This window comes from Carassius gibelio, chromosome B14 (genome assembly GCF_023724105.1).
Source record: "Carassius gibelio isolate Cgi1373 ecotype wild population from Czech Republic chromosome B14, carGib1.2-hapl.c, whole genome shotgun sequence".
Lineage (NCBI taxonomy): Eukaryota > Metazoa > Chordata > Actinopteri > Cypriniformes > Cyprinidae > Carassius > Carassius gibelio.
The window spans coordinates 11,506,098-11,524,597 of record NC_068409.1 but is presented as its reverse complement, the minus strand read 5'-3'; the positions used below and the strand labels follow the sequence as shown (position 1 = coordinate 11,524,597).

Sequence of the window (18,500 nt, the reverse complement as noted above, 5' to 3'; positions counted from 1 at the left end):
TTATTGACCGGATGACTCTAGAAGTCTTCTGAACCCCAAAAATATTTAGCATTTTGTCTTAAAAATAAAAATGAAAATAAATGAAGAACTGATATTCCAATTGTAACGATGTATTTTATATTCCATATAAAAACTAAAATTGAAAAAGCTAATTTATAAGCACATTTATTTATTGGGTCCAGCTAGACATTTTCTAAAAGAAAACAATTTTTTATTTAACAATAAAATCTTAAAAATGTAAATATTGAAAAAAAAAACTTCTATATATATATATATATATATATATATATATATATATATATATATATATATATATATATATATATATATATGTGTGTGTGTGTGTGTGTGTGTGTGTGTGTGTAAAAAATACAAATAAGTGCATTTATTAAAAATACACCACATAATATCAAAACTGTATAATCGGTTATATTTTTTTCTAAAATAATCTGCCCCTCAACCTAATCAGGTTTGACTCTCCGACTATAAGAACTTCCACATGAGCCTGGAGCACCATCACTAATGCCAGGCCAAATGTTTGCAGCTAAAGTAACACATTTCACGTATGTTTGCTGTTAGACAGGGTCGGAGAAGCATTCTGTGGATTTTTTGGGGGTGAGAAAAATGGAGGAGGGAAAACAGGCTGGAATGAAAGCAAGCAAGGAGTGTGTTGAACGCCTGCGTAGAGAGGAATAAGAATGTGAGTAAAATAACTGCCACTGATTGACAGAAACAGAAAATGTGAGACAAACTGAAAAGAGAGACAGATCATTATCTTTTTTTACTACACATCACAACTGGTTGCTTGAAGGTCTGATGACTTTGGACATGATAAAATACAGGAAAGGAAATACTACTGCATGCAAGGCAACAAAAGAAGAATGCTATAATGTTTTAAGCAAGCTTAGATTTTAGCTGTAGTTCTGTGAAACACTGTATCTGAGAAGCTTTTGCGCTGTCATGACATTAGAGCACGTCTTCATTTTTTTCTGTCGGCTACGTGAGAATCAACACATGTTTTACAGTGTAAAGGCGGCTAAATGGTTAAATAGATGCTAGAAAACAAAGCCGTTCCAGCAAGACCAATGAGAATTTTGTAGGCAAACAACTTTGACATCAGTTGGAGAAATTGAGAACATTCTATCAATGTAAGTAAATATATTTTTAAACTTTTACAAACATTTATTTAAAAATATATATAATGATTTACATAGAATTCTGTATATTTATGTCATGTCAGTATGCTTTATGAATGGAAATGGAATGAAGCAGATCAGTGGTTCTCTGTCCAGCTAATAGGTCATGAACCAAAAATGGCAAATTTATCATTCCCTTAGTAAAAGCTTGAAACACTGAATAGACCCCCCCTCCCCCCAAAAAAAGACTACTGTACATTATAATGTACAAAGGTTTACAGAGGAGAAAATAATTGAATTCAAAATTATTTACATTTCTTCTATTTAATCTACATCACTTACATAATTGTCCACACTGTTGGATTGTAAATGTCAATTTTAAGACAATTGTTGTGTACATAATTGTTGGATTGCCCCTTGGTGTCCACTGTAAAATAGAAAACAGTATTTCAAAATGAAAACTGCTTCACACTATTCAGTGTTGATCACAAAGCATTTTTCGATGACTTCTCAATGAGATATGATGTATTTCAGACCAGAAATACAGAGAAGCTACAACGCTCTTATGCATTAGCTAACACATTAAACCTGATGCTGCTATATCAGCTCTACCCTGCAGATTCACAGCGGTTTATTCCATCTCTCTGGTTTTCGGTTTCTGTCTCTCCTGCATTCTCAGGCATGCCTCTCATGCATCAGATAGATAGATGTTTGGACTGAACTGTCCTTCAGTACCTGTGGTCAGTTCCTGTTGCATGAGCTGTAAGCCGATACCAGATGTGGATGAGACCACACTGCCACCTACAGACCACAGAACAACATCTTCAAGACATTCTCAGACCTACAAAACCAGACTGATCTTGCTGGGAGACCTAAATGATGCCCTTAAAGGGAAAGTTCAACCAAAACTGAAAATTCTGTCATTAATTACTCAATGTCGTTCAAACCTGTAAGACCTTCGCTCATCTTCGGAACACAAATTAAGAATTTTGTTTGAGGAAATCTGTGAGCTCTCTGATCCTCCGTACACAGCAATGCAACTGCAATGTTCCCAGGTCCAGAAACGTAGTAAAGACATCAGTAAAATAGTCCATGTGACATCAAGAGTTCAACCGTAATTTTACAAAGCTACGAGAATACTTTTTTTGTGTTTGACATCAAACTAGTTATTACAGTATATGTTCACATTGATATTTTTCATCTCGTTCAAGTTAGATTTCAGGCCTCACATTTACACAGGCGAGTTTTGAAAGCTCTGACAGCGATGTTTAGGCAGCTCAAAAGGTTTCCTGACGTGAGTTTATCCAGTGCAACAGCTGACACATGCTATGTAACTGTTGTTTTCTTTAACAAGACCAGCTAATGGCTTACGATAACTTTCCTTAACCCCTCACACATACACTCTCTCCTCAAACCAGCAGAGATCTCAGCGTAGTCCTTTAGTATAAACGGACAACGTGCATTGCATGTCCTGCTTGCAGCTCTACAAGTCTCTTATGGTCTTCCCTGAGCACAGGGACATCAATCTCTTCCTAATTCCATCAAGTGTGAAAGGGCCCTTATGCGAGTGCGCCGGGGACACGCCAGCTCTTTTGTAGCCCGTTGTGGGGAGCTGGGAGATGGGCTGCACCATCACAATGCCCCTGCCCCAGACCCACCGTGCTCGTGACAGCAGAGCAGATGGCGTCGGCACTAACCCAACAAAAGAGATCTAATTAGAGGAACAATGGAGGCGAGCCGCACGGGAGGACGGAACAGCGGATCAAGGCTTTCTGGCTTTGACGGAAGGAAGGAGCGATGGATAGGTGGGGAGAAAAAGAGAAAGGAGAGCAGTCAGTATAAGCCTTTTTCTCTCACTCCTGCCCCCCTGGCATTAATATAGGGTACTATGACTTTATTACCCCTCATTAACACAAATTAGGGCACTCAAAGCCTCCTGAATGAAGGTGACAAACTGAATTAAGCATGTGAAAACAAACCCACCCTGAGCCAGGCTGTGACCATATTGCATTTACATTCATAGGGGTCCCACTACAAAAGCGTGAAGGCTCTTTTGGGATTCCTCAGTGAAAATGTGATGAGAGAATTCCAGAGAAAAAGGGAATTCTAAGAGAAATCTGAAATCTTTGGGCTTCCAAGTACATATCACTTGTATATTAATTATTTTGGGTTTTGTTAGAGAAACAATGCGTGTGCGTGTGTGTGTGTGTGTAATAAAAGCACATAATGCACTTCATAATGAATAAAAATATGCAATAAAAGGAGATTTTTCCTAAAGCAACTTAGATTCCCACACCGCAATCGCATCAACAAGATTCCTGAAATTTCCAATATTTCGTAATTTTTTGCACAACAGAACAAATCTGTAAGCACTTTAAACAATTGAGTGAATACTTGCGCTGATAATAATAAATCTTTGCAAACTTTATCAAACCTAAATGGATGGCACTTTTGTCAGGTGATTTAAAGACACTTACACACCTTTGTGATTTTTTTTTTTTTTTTTTTTTTTTTTAATAAAAACACATAAAAAACATAATTGATGGTCTTTCTCCATTTATCTGTATCTTGCCTAATCCAGACCTAACCAGAATGGTAACTCACAAAACTTGATTTGAAAATATGACAGAAACCTTTTCAATCCCAAAATAACAAACCATTAAACAAACAAATCTCCGCGTATGGGCAAAAACAAATTTTTACAATATTTAGTCTAAAAAAAAAAAAAAAAGATTTTTAAATAGATGGCACACACTTAAATTAAATTATGACAAAATGTTCAACAATTGTTCTGCATTAACTAATTTTAAATTAAAAGTAATTAAGAAAGTGTTAATATTTAACAGTTTATGCCAACATCCATTTATGTCAATACTTAAATTAGCCTAATTGTAAACAAGAAGCCTGTTTCAAAGAAAGAAAGAAAGAAAGAAAGAAAGAAAGAAAGAACGAAAGAAAGAAAGAAAAATTACACATTCAACAACAATCTCCTGAGAATTAATTAAAATATCTAGCAGCTAGGTCTTGGCGTTTGCAAATACACATTAAATCAACAGTTAGAGTACATTTGCCGGTTAACATCGCATACTGTATAACAAAACAGCTTTAGTTTTTTAGAAAGTAATTTTTCTACTAGTGGATGTAATGATCAACTGACTGTACACTATCTGGCCTAGGCCTATACAGCGACACAAAAATAAACAGAAATATTCAATGTTTATTGGAACTAAAATTGTTTTAGCTACCATTTTCCTTATCGGCCAAAACAAATATTTTTTCTAAACTTCCAGTTATACACTGGACAATGGCCGTGATCTAGACATATAACTTGCTGGTGCCATGACTGACAAACAGAATCACCAAACATTTTTACATTAGGCATATTTCAGAAATACCTTCTGTAAGTGTCTACTGTAAATCTACAGTACAATCTACTGTAAAATTACAGTAGATTGTTGTCATAGCGTTTTCTACTTTTGTTGGTTTTAATGACGCCACAAGGGTTCATGACTTAACAAGTGGTGCTTAACGTTAGACTCGATTTCTAGTTCAGTCTGTATGCAAATTAACTCGCCATGTAGCTTAACTATCTGTCACTTCTCAAATATTCTCCAAGTCGCGTCAATTGTTGTTTCTGACGTCAGAAGTCAGTTATCGCGAGAGGAACGGAATGTTATTCGGAACTTTGATCACGAAACTCCGCTGTGAATATAGTAAACAATCAGCATCAGAATGTCCCTGAAAATGTTACAATATCTAAATGCAGGAGGTAAATGTTATTTTATTATCCATTGTTGTTCCTCCTTAATTTGACCATACCTCTAAAAGGAATAATTCAGGTTTGCGTTGTACCTGCAGATTTCGACAGGTGCGTGACGCCGAGGATACTTTAAATTAACTCTGGCCCTCTTCGTTTAGGAGTCACACTTACATTCTTCGCGGTTAAAAGTGACCGAAGCCTTGAAATGTTACTTTTTTTTTCTTCAGGAACACCATTGTAATATATTTTTGTTCAATAATATTTTTGGATTATTATTTATGATTTTAATTTTAATGAGCTATTTTCTCCATTAGAATATATATATATATATATATATATATATATATATATATATATATATATATATATATATATATATATATATATATATATATATATATATAAATGCAATAGTTCTCTTTAAAATAGAATGAAAACATTTAAAATAATTTTTCATGTGAGAATTTCCCAAATTTGAATCTGAAGGCATTAAAAAAGTAAAAACTTGTGTAATATTGCGTAACCTCTTTTATTAGCACCCTATATAGATATATACAGAGGCTTTTGGATTCCCATCGTTTTTTAGACCTCATCTCTTCATTTTTTTAGGATTTGCATTTAGAACTAGCCTATATCTAGACATTCTAAAAGATTACTTTTTGTCAAGGTTTAGATATTTTTGGTTAGATAAGTATCAGGTTTTACATTATGATTACAGTCAAACATTAAAATCTTGTTAGAAAGGGAACACATAGAAAGCATTTTTGTTTCTCAGTATTTGATCATTAAAATAAATCTAACAAATAAGGAATGAAAAGGGATCATTCAAAACACTAGCTATACAAAAATTTTGTAATAAATTAATATTTTACTCAATTTACTTAAATGTTAGAGAAAGAGAATGATAATCACTTTTGGATTTTTTAATTTATGATTTATTGAGTTTATTTCAATAAAAAGATTTTACTCTGATGCAGTCTTACCAGTTCGTGTGTGTCAGAGAAAGAAAGATAAAGAGAAAGCAAGCCTTTTGTTTTTTTTGTTTTCATTTATTGATTTCACATATTCTCACAATGTGCTGTCTTGCAGTCTTACAAGTTCATTTCTGTGTGTGTGTGTGTGTGTGTGTGTGTGTGTGAGAGAGAGAGAGAGAGAGAGAGAGAGAGAGAGAGAGAGCCCATTTTGTATTTTTCTAATTTATTGGTTGGTGTCTATTTTGCACTGATATTCTGGAGAGTCACTTGATTGCTGCACACTTTTTACTGACCAGTGGGTGATTTGTGGTTTGTACCACCAAAATATTCACTGAGTTTTAAAAACAATTTCGTATTCCCCATTCCTTTCCTATGTCGGTCATTTTTGACCGCGAAGAGTGTGACATTTTTTTTTTTTTTTTTTTTTTTGACTCTTTAACATATCCAAATCATGTCCATGATATTTTTTTTTTTATATTGCTAATGTGACAAAAGTCACCAAGTGTCATCTCTTTCAGTTGAAGCTACGAATTTTTACATTTCAAAATATACATTTTTTCGGTCAAAAATGACCGACGAGGGCCAGAGGGTTAAAAATGAATCCTGATTTAGCAATAAAAATGTAGGCTTAAATATGTGAGTCTTTTGTAAGACTTTGGGCAACAGTGACATCTGCTGTTACAAGAGTTGATGTACAGTCACGCGTTAAGTACAGTGAATATAGTAAGGCCGATATAAACATTTTCTGACTATAACTAGACCTACATATACATTTTATTGTCAGTGTAATCATTTGCAGTTTAATTTAAATTATTATTATTATTTATTTTTCTAAATGCATTAGTATTTATTTATTTGGCTTTTGCAAGGCTGGAACTGGCATGGACCCAACGATTCATGTTTCCTAACATCATTTTTTAATGTTTCAGATAAACATTTCAAGGAAAGCAAAGGCACCTAACTGTCTGTTAATATTATCGATGTCATAAATTTGTTTAGTGACCTAGAACACTAAACAAATACCTAGGTAGTGCTGAATCATATTTTGTACTATTTCATTTGACCTCATAGCTTTGAATATTTATATGTTGGATATTTCAAATTCTCACATCTCTTTACTTCCATTTTTATATAGGACAAAGAAAGTGGCCTTATGTATTTGCTCTTACCCAATAAGTAACACCAGAGGGCAGGAGAGCTCCATCTTTGAATCCAATGTGAAGGCTTTTCTAAAAACCCAAGTCAACCGCAAGGCTGCTAACGTTCAAAACCGCATGAATCTACTGGTAAATGCATAGATGTGATTCAGCTCATGTACTTCAAAATCAACAGCATCCTGGCTGCATATTTATTAAGGTGAGAAACTGGATGATCATCATTTTGAGTCTTCTCATTGCTATTTAAGGCCTGCCTTATTAAGCTTTCTGTATCCTCAGCTTTTTGTTGTGGAACTAGGTAGTTAACATGATTTGTGTGTTTTATTGTAAGCGGCTTTGGTAAAAAATTGTCTGCTAAGAACATTAATGCAAATGTATTCATGCAAATCATTTTACCCAGACTCACAAAGAACAGTACCAAAGCAGAACAATATAAAACCCATTACCATACCATTACAAATCCCCCAAAAAAGTATGTGTGTGTGGGTGTGTTAGTTTCACTGAAGGCACAGTAAGTAAGACATTTCTGCGAGTATAGCAGTGATGTGCTCTTGCAGCCTGCACAAGGTACAATTATGTGGGAAGTGTGTGTTTCCGCACTGTGTGCTTCTGTTTGTGTGTGCTTTCAAGGCTGTTCTGTTCAGTTATGCTGAATGCGTGTGTGTGGTTTGTGTGCAATACTTGAAGACTTCATTTAACTTACACTTAAACTATTACCATGCGTGTGTGTGTGTGTGTGTGTGTGTGTGTGTGTGTGTGTTCAGTGTACCTGGTGGCACCATATTGCAGGAAGCTGCAGTAATTTCCTCCATCCTCAGCGATCAACCCAGAGCCCAAACCACAAACACATGGGATCGCAGTTTTCTTTCGCTCGGTGGGAACATTCCAGAACCCAGTGACCAAAAGTAATATAGTCCAGCAAAAGAACCTCAACTTCTATTTAAAGGAAGATTCTGGATTCAATACAAGTTATTAAATATAGGTTACAAGGCACAAAACAATTTGATTGCCACAAAAGTGGCCCTTGTTTTCTTTATATTTTCCTGTTAGATTACATTACATTAATTCCTTGACCCCATTGTCTTCTATTGTCTCCCTATAACTAACAGTTTTGCCATTTCTAAGCACTATAACTATTGTGCATACAGCACTAAGGGTTAGTGATTTGAACCAACTCGTAAGCGTATTACAGACTCATAACTTGTCCGTTAGTGACATGAACTCGAATCCTGTGACTTTATGAGAAGAAGTGTATTATTGCTTCTTTGTGGTGATTAGATTTATGTTTTTTGCTTGCTGGATGACATATCTAGGATGTAAAGGAGGGACACAAACAGAAACCAGAGACACAGTCAGTCTTGCTCTGCCAAGTGTCATTAGTGTTTGATGGGCGGTAGTGTGATATTTAGGCTTTCTGTTTGATAATGAGCCTGGAAAGAAAGCATCTGATTGCTCTGGAACAAGGTGTATGAGTCGGGACTCTTTGTAGCCAAACATCAAAGCAGAAATATGTATTTACCACTGATTCGTCTGATATCACGGCATGCAGGCCACAGGTGATTGGAATCAAAAGCAGAGCTACATGAAGTAAAGAGTACACTATGGCATACACACACAAACGCATGGGCTCCTGATCCCCTAATCCAGTCAATTAATTCCTTTCATTCCTCTTTAATGAATGCCTAAAACTGAAGTTTTTACATAGTGATTACATCTTCAATTGATTTTTCCATACATTTCTGCCATATGTACATAAACTCACCACTGATAAGCTACTACTACATTTATTCATTTAGCCGACACTTTTATCCAAAGCAACTTACAATTGCTATATATGTCAGAGGTCGCACGCCTCTGGAGCAATTAGGGGTTAAGTGTCTTGCTCAGGGACACATTGGTGTCTCACAGCGGATTCAAACCCAGGTCTCTCACACCAAAGGCATGTGTCTTATCCACTGTGCCAACACCACCCTACATACTACTAAATATAATAGAAACATTAATTTTCTGTAAAGTTGCTTTGCAATGATTTGTATCCTAAAAAGTGCTATACAAATAAACTAGAATTTTTTTAACTTTATTAATTAGAATGCATTACAATTTGTAATATATATCACCTCTGTATTTGTTTAAATTTGCAATAAACACTTTTATTCAGCAGGAAACATAAAAATGTCAGTAAAGACATGTATTAAATTGCAAAATATTTCAGTGTTTTGTTCAAAAAAAAAAAAAAGTACTGAAGTGGTATCGCCGGACCGAGACTCAAACCCACAACCATTGGGTAAGGACTCAAACACTCTAACCACTAGGCCACAAATTCCCCTAATATAATTAATAATAAGAATTATGTAACTGTTGACTGCAGAAATTTAGCTTTGCCATCAAATGAATACATTAGATTTTTAATATATTAAAACAGAAAACTTTTCATTTAAATTCTAATAATATTTCACAATATTGCATGTTTTGCATTGTGTATTTTTCCTTAAATAAATGAAGCCTTTGTGAGCATAAAAGACTTATTTAAAAAAAAACATCTCCTTTTTCTTCTTTCCTTCAGTGCCTTTGCTCCGTCAGCCAGCAGGTAACCTGCCAAATTAGAGGAGAAGTGACCACAAGACTGACTTTTGCCAGGGTCACATGATCCTCTTCTATCCTATTTCACTCTACATCCATGCAACTCACAAAAAATGCATGTAAATCACCGATACATGCTAAATCTGGTTGATTGTTAGTTACATTACCTTCCAGAAGTAATCACACTGTCATCACTGTGTGTGTTGACAACTTTCTGGAAAAACTACAACGCAACACAGCATGATTTTGAAAGTTGTAGAAGCTCGCCGAGGCTTTGGCTCTGTGGATCACGGGTCACCTCATTTGTTGTGTATTTGCGACCGCAGAGTGAAACGAAGACTCATGGGAAATAATTTGGTGGTCACTGAGAGGAAAACTCATTTTAGTTACTTAAGAGTTCAAGTTAAAACATTCTGACTTAAAGGCCGCAGAGACCTTTCCTCCTGAAGAAGAATTCCTGTTATTGTGTTATACTGTGTAGCAAAACGTCAGCTCAGTGGCTGCTGAAATAGGTTATGACAGCTATGTGCTTTAATCTCAGAGAGAAGCAGAGGAAGTCTAGTTAACCCCTGTGCTCTAGAAACTGGCTCGAACCGAGCTTTAAAACCAAGCTCGTCCACCCAAAACATTCTTGGAGCAAGATATCAAACCTGATCCAAAACATTGGCCACATATATGCAGCCGCTGTAGGCCTCAGAAGCGAGCGCGGTCATGTGATCCCGACATATGTTTCCATTCTGTTCAGAAGCCCTGGAAGTTTCCGTTTGTCGGGAGACAGAAGTGCAGTATGAGGGCAGAGTGCATCTGGCTGGCCCGCAGCCAAGTCTGAGAGAGCCCGGGACGCTCAAGCAGGGCCGGATACCATGCAGACAGACCCGGTTAGCACGGGGGTCACACCCCTCATTACCATGTACAACCGCTCGCACTTCCACCAGGTTAGGAGGTCCTGTCAAAGCTGGTTTTGTATGAAATACACCTGACTTGTTCCAAAGTTGTTCCTTGTGAATGGGGTCATGTCACTTCCCTTTTACTGTATGGGGTTGAGGGTCCTGTCTTCACAATGTTGTGATAGATACCGTCCCATCTGTTAGACTACTTTGCATTCTGAAATACTGAATGTGAGAGTTAGAATGGCTCCAAAAGGCATTTGGAGACTTTTTATGTGGAGCCGCAATTAAAAATGCATGAATGTCTTTGCATTAGATAACAAATGCATCTGGAGCGTTTCTCAGAATAAATGTAACTTTAGCCATTTTTGCATTTACTGTATGGATAAACAACTGATGTCGATGTGATTTGTATGTCTACTGTTTTTTTCTTATTATTCTTTTTCTTCTTATTATTTGTTTATCCAACAAACCATTTTTGTTAAATTTGATATGAAATGTATTTTCTAAATTCATTGTGTACAATTTGTCCATGCATGTGTTTCATTTTTCTTGACCTCATGATTTTGAATCAAAATATCTTAATCTTCTGGCGAAATGTGCCATTTTCAGTTATTTATTAGACTTAAACCCTGCTCCTTTTGTTACAGTTGACCGCAAGCTCATATTCAGGTCTGCCTACGTCCAATCAGTGACCAGTTGAACTAAATTCCTATATTTTAATTTGTATTTATTCTTTTTTTTAAATATCCATTTCACTCGAATGTATGTCAAAATAAAGAAAATATTGTCTCTACTTCCATTTTTTTCCATGACCTTAAATGTTTTGTAAAGCTTGTAAATTTTTTCCTTAAAATAAATGGCAAATTGATAAATAGTTTTATTTTTAATGAAATGAAATGACATGCATACTTTTTAAGGGTAAGCTAAGTGTCGAAATAATGTTTGGAGCTAAATGTTTTCAGAAGTTTAGAGTGTAAAAATGAATCAGGCCTTGTTTTGATGGATGAATAATAATAATACTAAACATGCAGCCAGATCAAGAAAGTTTAATAGAGTTGAATAATTTTAATGTTGTTCAAATGCTACTTTGACTTGTTAAGATGATCGGTATGTGGTCTCAAGTCTCGAATAACACACAGAGTAGATTAAAAACATTACACGAGTGCAAAACCTTCCGTTAATTCAGAAATGTCTAGAAGAGAAATCAAAGGGGAACAAGTTCAAGGCTCTGTTTTAATAAAAACCATCTTTCCTTCTCCATTGTTCTGGCTAAAATCATAAGAGACTCTTGGTATAAATGGTGGAACTAACTTAATTATGAAAATCCTTTTGCTGCATTGAAAATGGGCTGCAGTAACAGGGGAATAAAAGCTGTTATCCAGACGTTCGTGTGTGTGTGTGTGTGTGTGTGTGTGTCAGATGCCATACCCATCGGGCTTCTCTGCAACTGTCTGCTGTAATATAAATCCCTATTGCACTTTGTATTTATCCATTTTTAATGAAGTGTCTCAGCTGTGTGTGTCTGAATGAAACGAGAAAGGGGAAAAAGGGAGAGGGATGGAAGGAAATATGTGGACAGGCCTGTTGACAGAGAGGCCCTCTGTCCTCTCATGGACGCCCCTTTCTGAGAGGATCAGAGGTTGCATGGTGACATCACTCTCAAGGGTGACGTGATTCAGGTGCTGTTGTGATTTTAAAATGAAAAGCTTTGGCAGTTTTATAAAAAACCCACCTCAAATGCATCAGCAGCACGGAAGAGAAGATATTGTTGACTGAAGTCATTATTTTTTGTTTACCTTATGCACAAAAAAGTATTCTAGTTGCTTCATAACATAACTGTTGAACCACATCACATGGACTATTTTAACAATGTCCTTACTACCTTTCTTGAAAGTGTAAGTTGCGTTGCTGAGGATCAGAAAGCTCTCAGATTTAATCAAAAATACCTTAATTTGTGTTCTAAAGATGAACAAGTTTCACGGGTTTGGAATGACATGATGGTGAGTAATTAATGACAGAGTTGTCATTTTTGGGTGAACTATCCCTTTAAGACTGTAATAAGAGTTTGTGAGTCTGTTGTGTTCTGACGAGTTTGAAAGCCTGGTAGTGTGTGATCCTCAGTTGTGTAGTGTACAATGCTCAATTTTAAGGTAAACATTTACAAAAGTTGGCAAGTGTTTGATGACTAGTGCTTGAAAATCTGTTCAGATTTTAAACGTCTTCTAGTATATTCCAGTCTGGAGTACATCAGCATTATAGATGCTTCAAAACTCCAGTTCTCATTTCATGGGTTTTTAAAATGATCAGAGAAACTTCTCCTTTGTTCTCCTTTTCTTTGTTTTCATTTTTGTAACATTTAGAGAGGAAAGGCCTGTGTAGGTGCAGAGAGGCCTTGAGTGGTGATGGGAATGAGGTGGGATTCACAAAGACCCTGATTGTGACAATGACACAGGCTCACATGGGCCTGCTAAACACAATCGGCAGGGATGACAACATGAAAGCACCAGTTAAACTGTTTCAGAAGCTGTTTATTTATCTAGTGAATCCATCTCTTTAATTTCTGCACAGCAGCATACAGGGAATTTGTGACAAAATATAAATAAGAAAATTCAACAGTGTTTCTTTTTTTACTCTTTTAATATAATTACAAACCTCAGTTAAAAGTGGCAAATTGGCTGATGTCTTCAACATTTGATTCTCAGTCTCTCTCTCACGAACCAAGAACGTCACATTGAACAACAACTTAAAATGCATGATATAATCATCATCATTAATATTATGTACAGCTGTCACCTATTAGCAAACAATGCTTAGAGCTTATTGGGATTTCACTTTCGTTCGTAGAATGCACTGAAAAAAAAATACAATTATGTTATACAAAGATCAAAAATACTATAAGAAACCCTTGTTATAAATGGTACACTATATTAATAAACTGCTGTTGACATTTTACATGTAAGTACAAAATCTTGGTGAGGTAGTTCCCTCTGAAGTCACTTTTAAATGGTAAAATACTGAATAGACATCACTTAATTATTTTCCTTTTTTTTTCGGTAATTATTTACAATACAGCAAATCTATGCTCCTTACTTCATTAAAATTGAATTCCTTTGGTAAACATAACTGTCAGAAATGTGCAGTCCTGCAAGTGTCAAATTGTACATTCACAATATGTTTGCATCCTTTTTTTGTTTTGTTCTTGCGTTTAGGGGGGGTTATTCTTGTACATAATGCAAAAAGGGGCAAATACATTGTTTTTACAAAAAGCTTTTTTATTAAGAACATTCATACGTGCTATATTCCACCGTGGACCCTTTGTTTGTTTGACATAAACCTCTCCCTTTCCCCTTTGCTCACCCAGGATGTTTTGGAGAAGGTGAACTTTGTATGGAGCTGAAGAGAGGCACCCATAAAACATACTTTATTTTGATTTATTTTTCTCCAGTGTGTGTTCCCCTTACTAGGGGTGTAAACATTGAAAGGGCACCTCATACAGAAGAATAGACTGCGGTCACACTTTACATTACAGCGTTCATGCTATACGCACTAATGAGCAACACTGCTTTCTGAAGCTGCTGGAAATTCACTTAACATTAGTGATGTAACATCTGTAACATGGACCCTGCAATGTAAAATGCCCAGCTCTGTCAGTGGGTTCGGAAATATTTTGGCCGATTATGAAGTTATGCTGACAACATGAACGCGCAACAGAGCCTCTATTGTGTTGCTCTGCGCGTCCGTGCTGGCAAATGTCAGGAAACTGCGGAGTGGACTTTCAAGAGAGAGCGGAATGGGACTAGAGTTCATAAATGAAGAAATGTTGAACATTCTTTAAAATCGCTCAATGGCAAAATAAACTTTGGTTTAAAGACAAAAACGAGGTGCAAGCTTAGCTTACAGTAAAGAAAATACTTGAGTTGAACAGAAGAGCAACTCCTCTGGTGCCAACATTCACGTTTTCCCATTTTAAAGAAAAATAACATCTTATTTCACACAAAACGTGACTATGAATCGTGAATAAACATCTAAAACCTATGCGTGAAAAGGAAAAAAGAATAGCTTTTTATGAATAAAGTATGCAATAAACTATGGAAATAAAGTATCTATAAAAATATATGAGTTTTTTTTTTTTTTTTTTTTTTTTTTCGTTTAACAAAACATTGATATCATCTTATTTGTTTGCCTAGTAGTTAAGACTCGGAAAGCCAGTCAATCAGAACAGTCATCTGAAAGAAATTGTTCAGTGCAATACATGTAAGTCTACAGGAGTCTTTTTAGAAGATTTTCACTCGCTTACCACCCACAGCTCTGCCTCCCTTCAGCACTCTCTGGGCAGGCTGGTCTTTGGAGAGAGGGCAGTATTTTATTGTGTGCGCGTTGTCCCCGTTGGCACTGCATAGGGGGCATGTGTACGCCCGCAGGATCGGGCACACCACCCTCCCGTCCGGGGTTTTCAGGACGTGCGAGCCGTACACCTCCTCCGGCGCGCCGTTATTCCGACAGAAGACGCAGATCTTGGGCTCCTGCTTATTGCGCGCCACCGGTTTCCTCATCTTCCTCTCCACGCCGAACAGATCAAATCCCGCGAAGCTCCCTCCGATGGCCATCTCCCGCTCCTGGGAGGAGGACAGCAGTCCTCCCGTGCCCTGGTTCTGGTTCTGGAAGGGGCTCAGGATGGAGAAGCGCTCCTTCAGGTCCAGGATGGAGATGGGGGCGGGCGGGGGGCAGCAGCAGGAGTCCAGGTGTCCACCGCTGTCGCCGTCGCCGCCGGCCGCGATTACGCACGGGCACGGAGGGCTGTCGTCCAAGCCCAGAGTGGCTTTCAGGGACTCCGTGATGGAGTTGGGACTCTGGGGGATGCTGTGCTTGTTGTTCTTGGTGACCAGCGTGGAGAGGCCGAGATAGTCATTCCAAAAATTGAAGGTGTAATCGTAGGGCGCGCGCGCGCTCAAGTAGTTGTGGTTCAGAAAATCCATGTCTTCTTCGCTCAGCCTAGACGCTTCTCGAAAACAAACAAATGCGAACAGCGTATATTCCGTCAGGTTGCTTTCCGTCTGCTCTCCGGGCTCGTAACTGTGCTCAAGTCCGGTGCGTTTCTTGGGTATGCGAGTCTGAAGAACAGGCGTCTGGTTATAAGGCTCCAGGAGAGGCAGGAGGAGGGCGGGGCTCTTTTTCAAACCAAGCTTCTGAGCCGCAGATCCACAGCGTGTTTTCTTTCTGCACGACCAGCGACTGTTCACTGCAGTGGAATGACACCAGACACTGCTTTGTGATGGCAAAACACACCAAGAAGAGCTCGTTAGGGAGAGATTACGCTTTTTTCATATCACATATTTTGCTTTCATTATTAATTCTAAGGGTCAATGACGAATAATCATGTCCAAAAAGGGAATTTTTTTTTTAAAATGGAAACACTGTTGTGTTCTAAGAAGTTATTGACACTTAGAAAAGTAATCTTATATGTTGTTTTCAACAACATTTTAATTCAGTCAGTGAGTTTTAGACATGTTAAAAATAGCCTACTTTAATTGTATCAAAAAAAAAAAAAAAAAAAAAAAAAAACCTTGGTGGGGGCCTAAAAGGGTCTTCTCTGTTGTATGGTTTTCTTGTCACGTGACAACAAAATGGCGTCATGCACACTTGTTGTGCAACACTGGCTTCACATTTAATAAATAAAATGTAATTATATTTATTAATACTACTACTAAAAATAATATGTGAAAACTATATGCATATATATATGTGTATATATATATGAAGAGTTCAGATGCAAAAGCCTCTAAATGCCATCTGAAATTTTCATCTAAAATTAGGATTTTTATCAAGCTCCTATGCTTAGGTTGAGTCATTTTACTTTAATGGCAATGTGCAGGACCTTTTCCAGGCTATTAAAGTGAAATAACTGAACATAAATATAGGAGCCTGCTAAAAATCCTAATTTTAGATGAAAATTTCAGATGGCATTTAGAGGCTTTTGCATCTGAACTCTTCATATATATATACACATGGGGGGGTGCATTATATTTTTATAAAAATATTTCAGAACTGACCATAAACATTATGTTTCATTGTTTAACATGCAAAGAAAGCTACGTTAAACTTAAAAGTGAAAGTGTTTCAAATCATGACTGCATAATGTGAGCAGATTCAGCTCTCGTTCAACTATATCAAATGTTCCTCTGGCAAAATATAAAGGGAAAATGCATTGCAGTCTATTCACCGATGATACATTATTACATCAGATTTCCTCTCTCGCCTCAGTGTCATCTCACCGTCACAGTAGCTTCTTTCTTTGGTGTAAGATACTGGGCTTTGTGTGCACTGGCTTGGCTTTACAGTGCAGAGAGGGGAGCTGCAGTTTGTATGTGTTCAGGATTACGTGACGTGGTCAGATTACACGTGTGTCATTAGAAACAGAGGGGCACACATGGGCTCTTTGTTCTTTAAAAACAGGCCATGCACACACCTGCAGGCCAGAGACATGGAGTCGATTTTACTGTTGATTAGCATGATTTTCTTTGATATTTAACTTTTTCAGTTTGAATAATATTATCATGTTCTTTTTTTTTCTGTAAAGCTGCTTTTAAACTATGTATTGGGAAAAGCGCTTAAAAAACTAATACAAGATTTTCATATAAGGACCTGTGGTACATCCAATGCAATTAGAATGAGATTCAGTACTGTGTGTCTTTTAGAACCGACAGGCTCTAGCTCAGATGTCAGTAAATTCGCTTGGAGCCTGCAGGTCTTTTATGCTCTTCCTGCTGTGGCCTTGCTTCTGTGTGAAAAGCTGCAATGGTGGAGGGTTATTATTCGGCAGGCTCTTGGCTCAACGAGCTGTCCTGGATCCGACTCGCTCCAAAACCCACACTGGCCAGGAAGACATGTAATGAGCGTCTCGCCAAATTAACTCATCTTTGGGTAAACAAAAGGCTAATTTGCATTTTTTTGTGTTTTGTTCGAGACCCCATGATTTGGGGACACAGGTGCACAGCAGCTGATTTCTGCATCCTGCGCACATTAATAATAGCCTAGCGTGTCTGTCACAGAACGTCTCTGTAATAAATTGAGTGTGGTTATATTAAATGATTGATTCAGAGCTTGCCTGCAAGCGATGGGAAATTATGTTCACAGCTCACGTACTCCTGCAATTAGGCAGAAACTTAGTTTAAGGCAACACACCTGATACATGCAGTAGCTCTGTCCGACCACAGGGGGTCTGTGTGAGCGCAGAGGAGCGTCTAATTGGCATGACGTCATTGGGTATTCTGGACTGCTGCAGATTGTATAACAAGACCTACTAGCAATACCTACAGTAAACAAACTTACACTGCGGCCCTGCCAGAAATAGAGCACAGGGCACAGCTGTGTATTGCAGTATTCATTCAGGAAAGCATCCAGGTCATTCCTACAGTGCGGTATCTTCTCATGTCCCCATCTTTGTTACTGAGGTACATGTTCATATTACTGTGCATTTGCATTCAGGAGACAATTCATCCAAAAGGAATTAAAGCAATCTGACAAAGAGCCAACCATATTTGCAATATACAAAGCTACTTTATTAGATAACTAGATTAGGAAACAAGCGGTTTATTTATTTATTTTGAATGGCAATTTTATTATTTAACCTTCTTGGTTACACTTTATTTTAAGGTGTCCCTGTTACAGTCGGCTACTGCGTGATATTATTTAACTTTATGTAGTTGTTATATGGTTAGGGATTGGGGTTTGGTATAGGGTTAATAATGTAATAATGCATAATTTATTGTTAGTATAATAGTAAATGTGTAACAAGGACACCTTATAAATGAATATGAAATAAAGTGTTGCCATTTGTTCATATAATCAGAGTATCACAATTAAGTGCACAGATAAGTTAATTTGTATTTATTTATTTCTTAATTTATTTAATTTTATTTAACTTGACTATGCTTTGTCATTTTGAACATTGCACTATAGCTTCTAACATGATTTTTTTTATACCTAAAGTCAATTTATTAAGC

The 18,500-nt window shown here is 37.0% G+C and overlaps 1 protein-coding gene across 1 annotated transcript; it reads right to left on the bottom strand.

Moving 5' to 3' along the window:
- Nucleotides 1-13,004: 13,004 nt before the first annotated feature.
- On the bottom strand, nt 13,005-15,679 carry LOC127971462 (nanos homolog 1). Its single transcript, XM_052574476.1, has one exon. It carries the CDS (start codon nt 15,471-15,473, stop codon nt 14,772-14,774), a length of 702 nt encoding a protein of 233 aa, XP_052430436.1. The 5' UTR covers nt 15,474-15,679; the 3' UTR covers nt 13,005-14,771.
- Between the last annotated feature and the right edge of the window lie 2,821 nt (nt 15,680-18,500).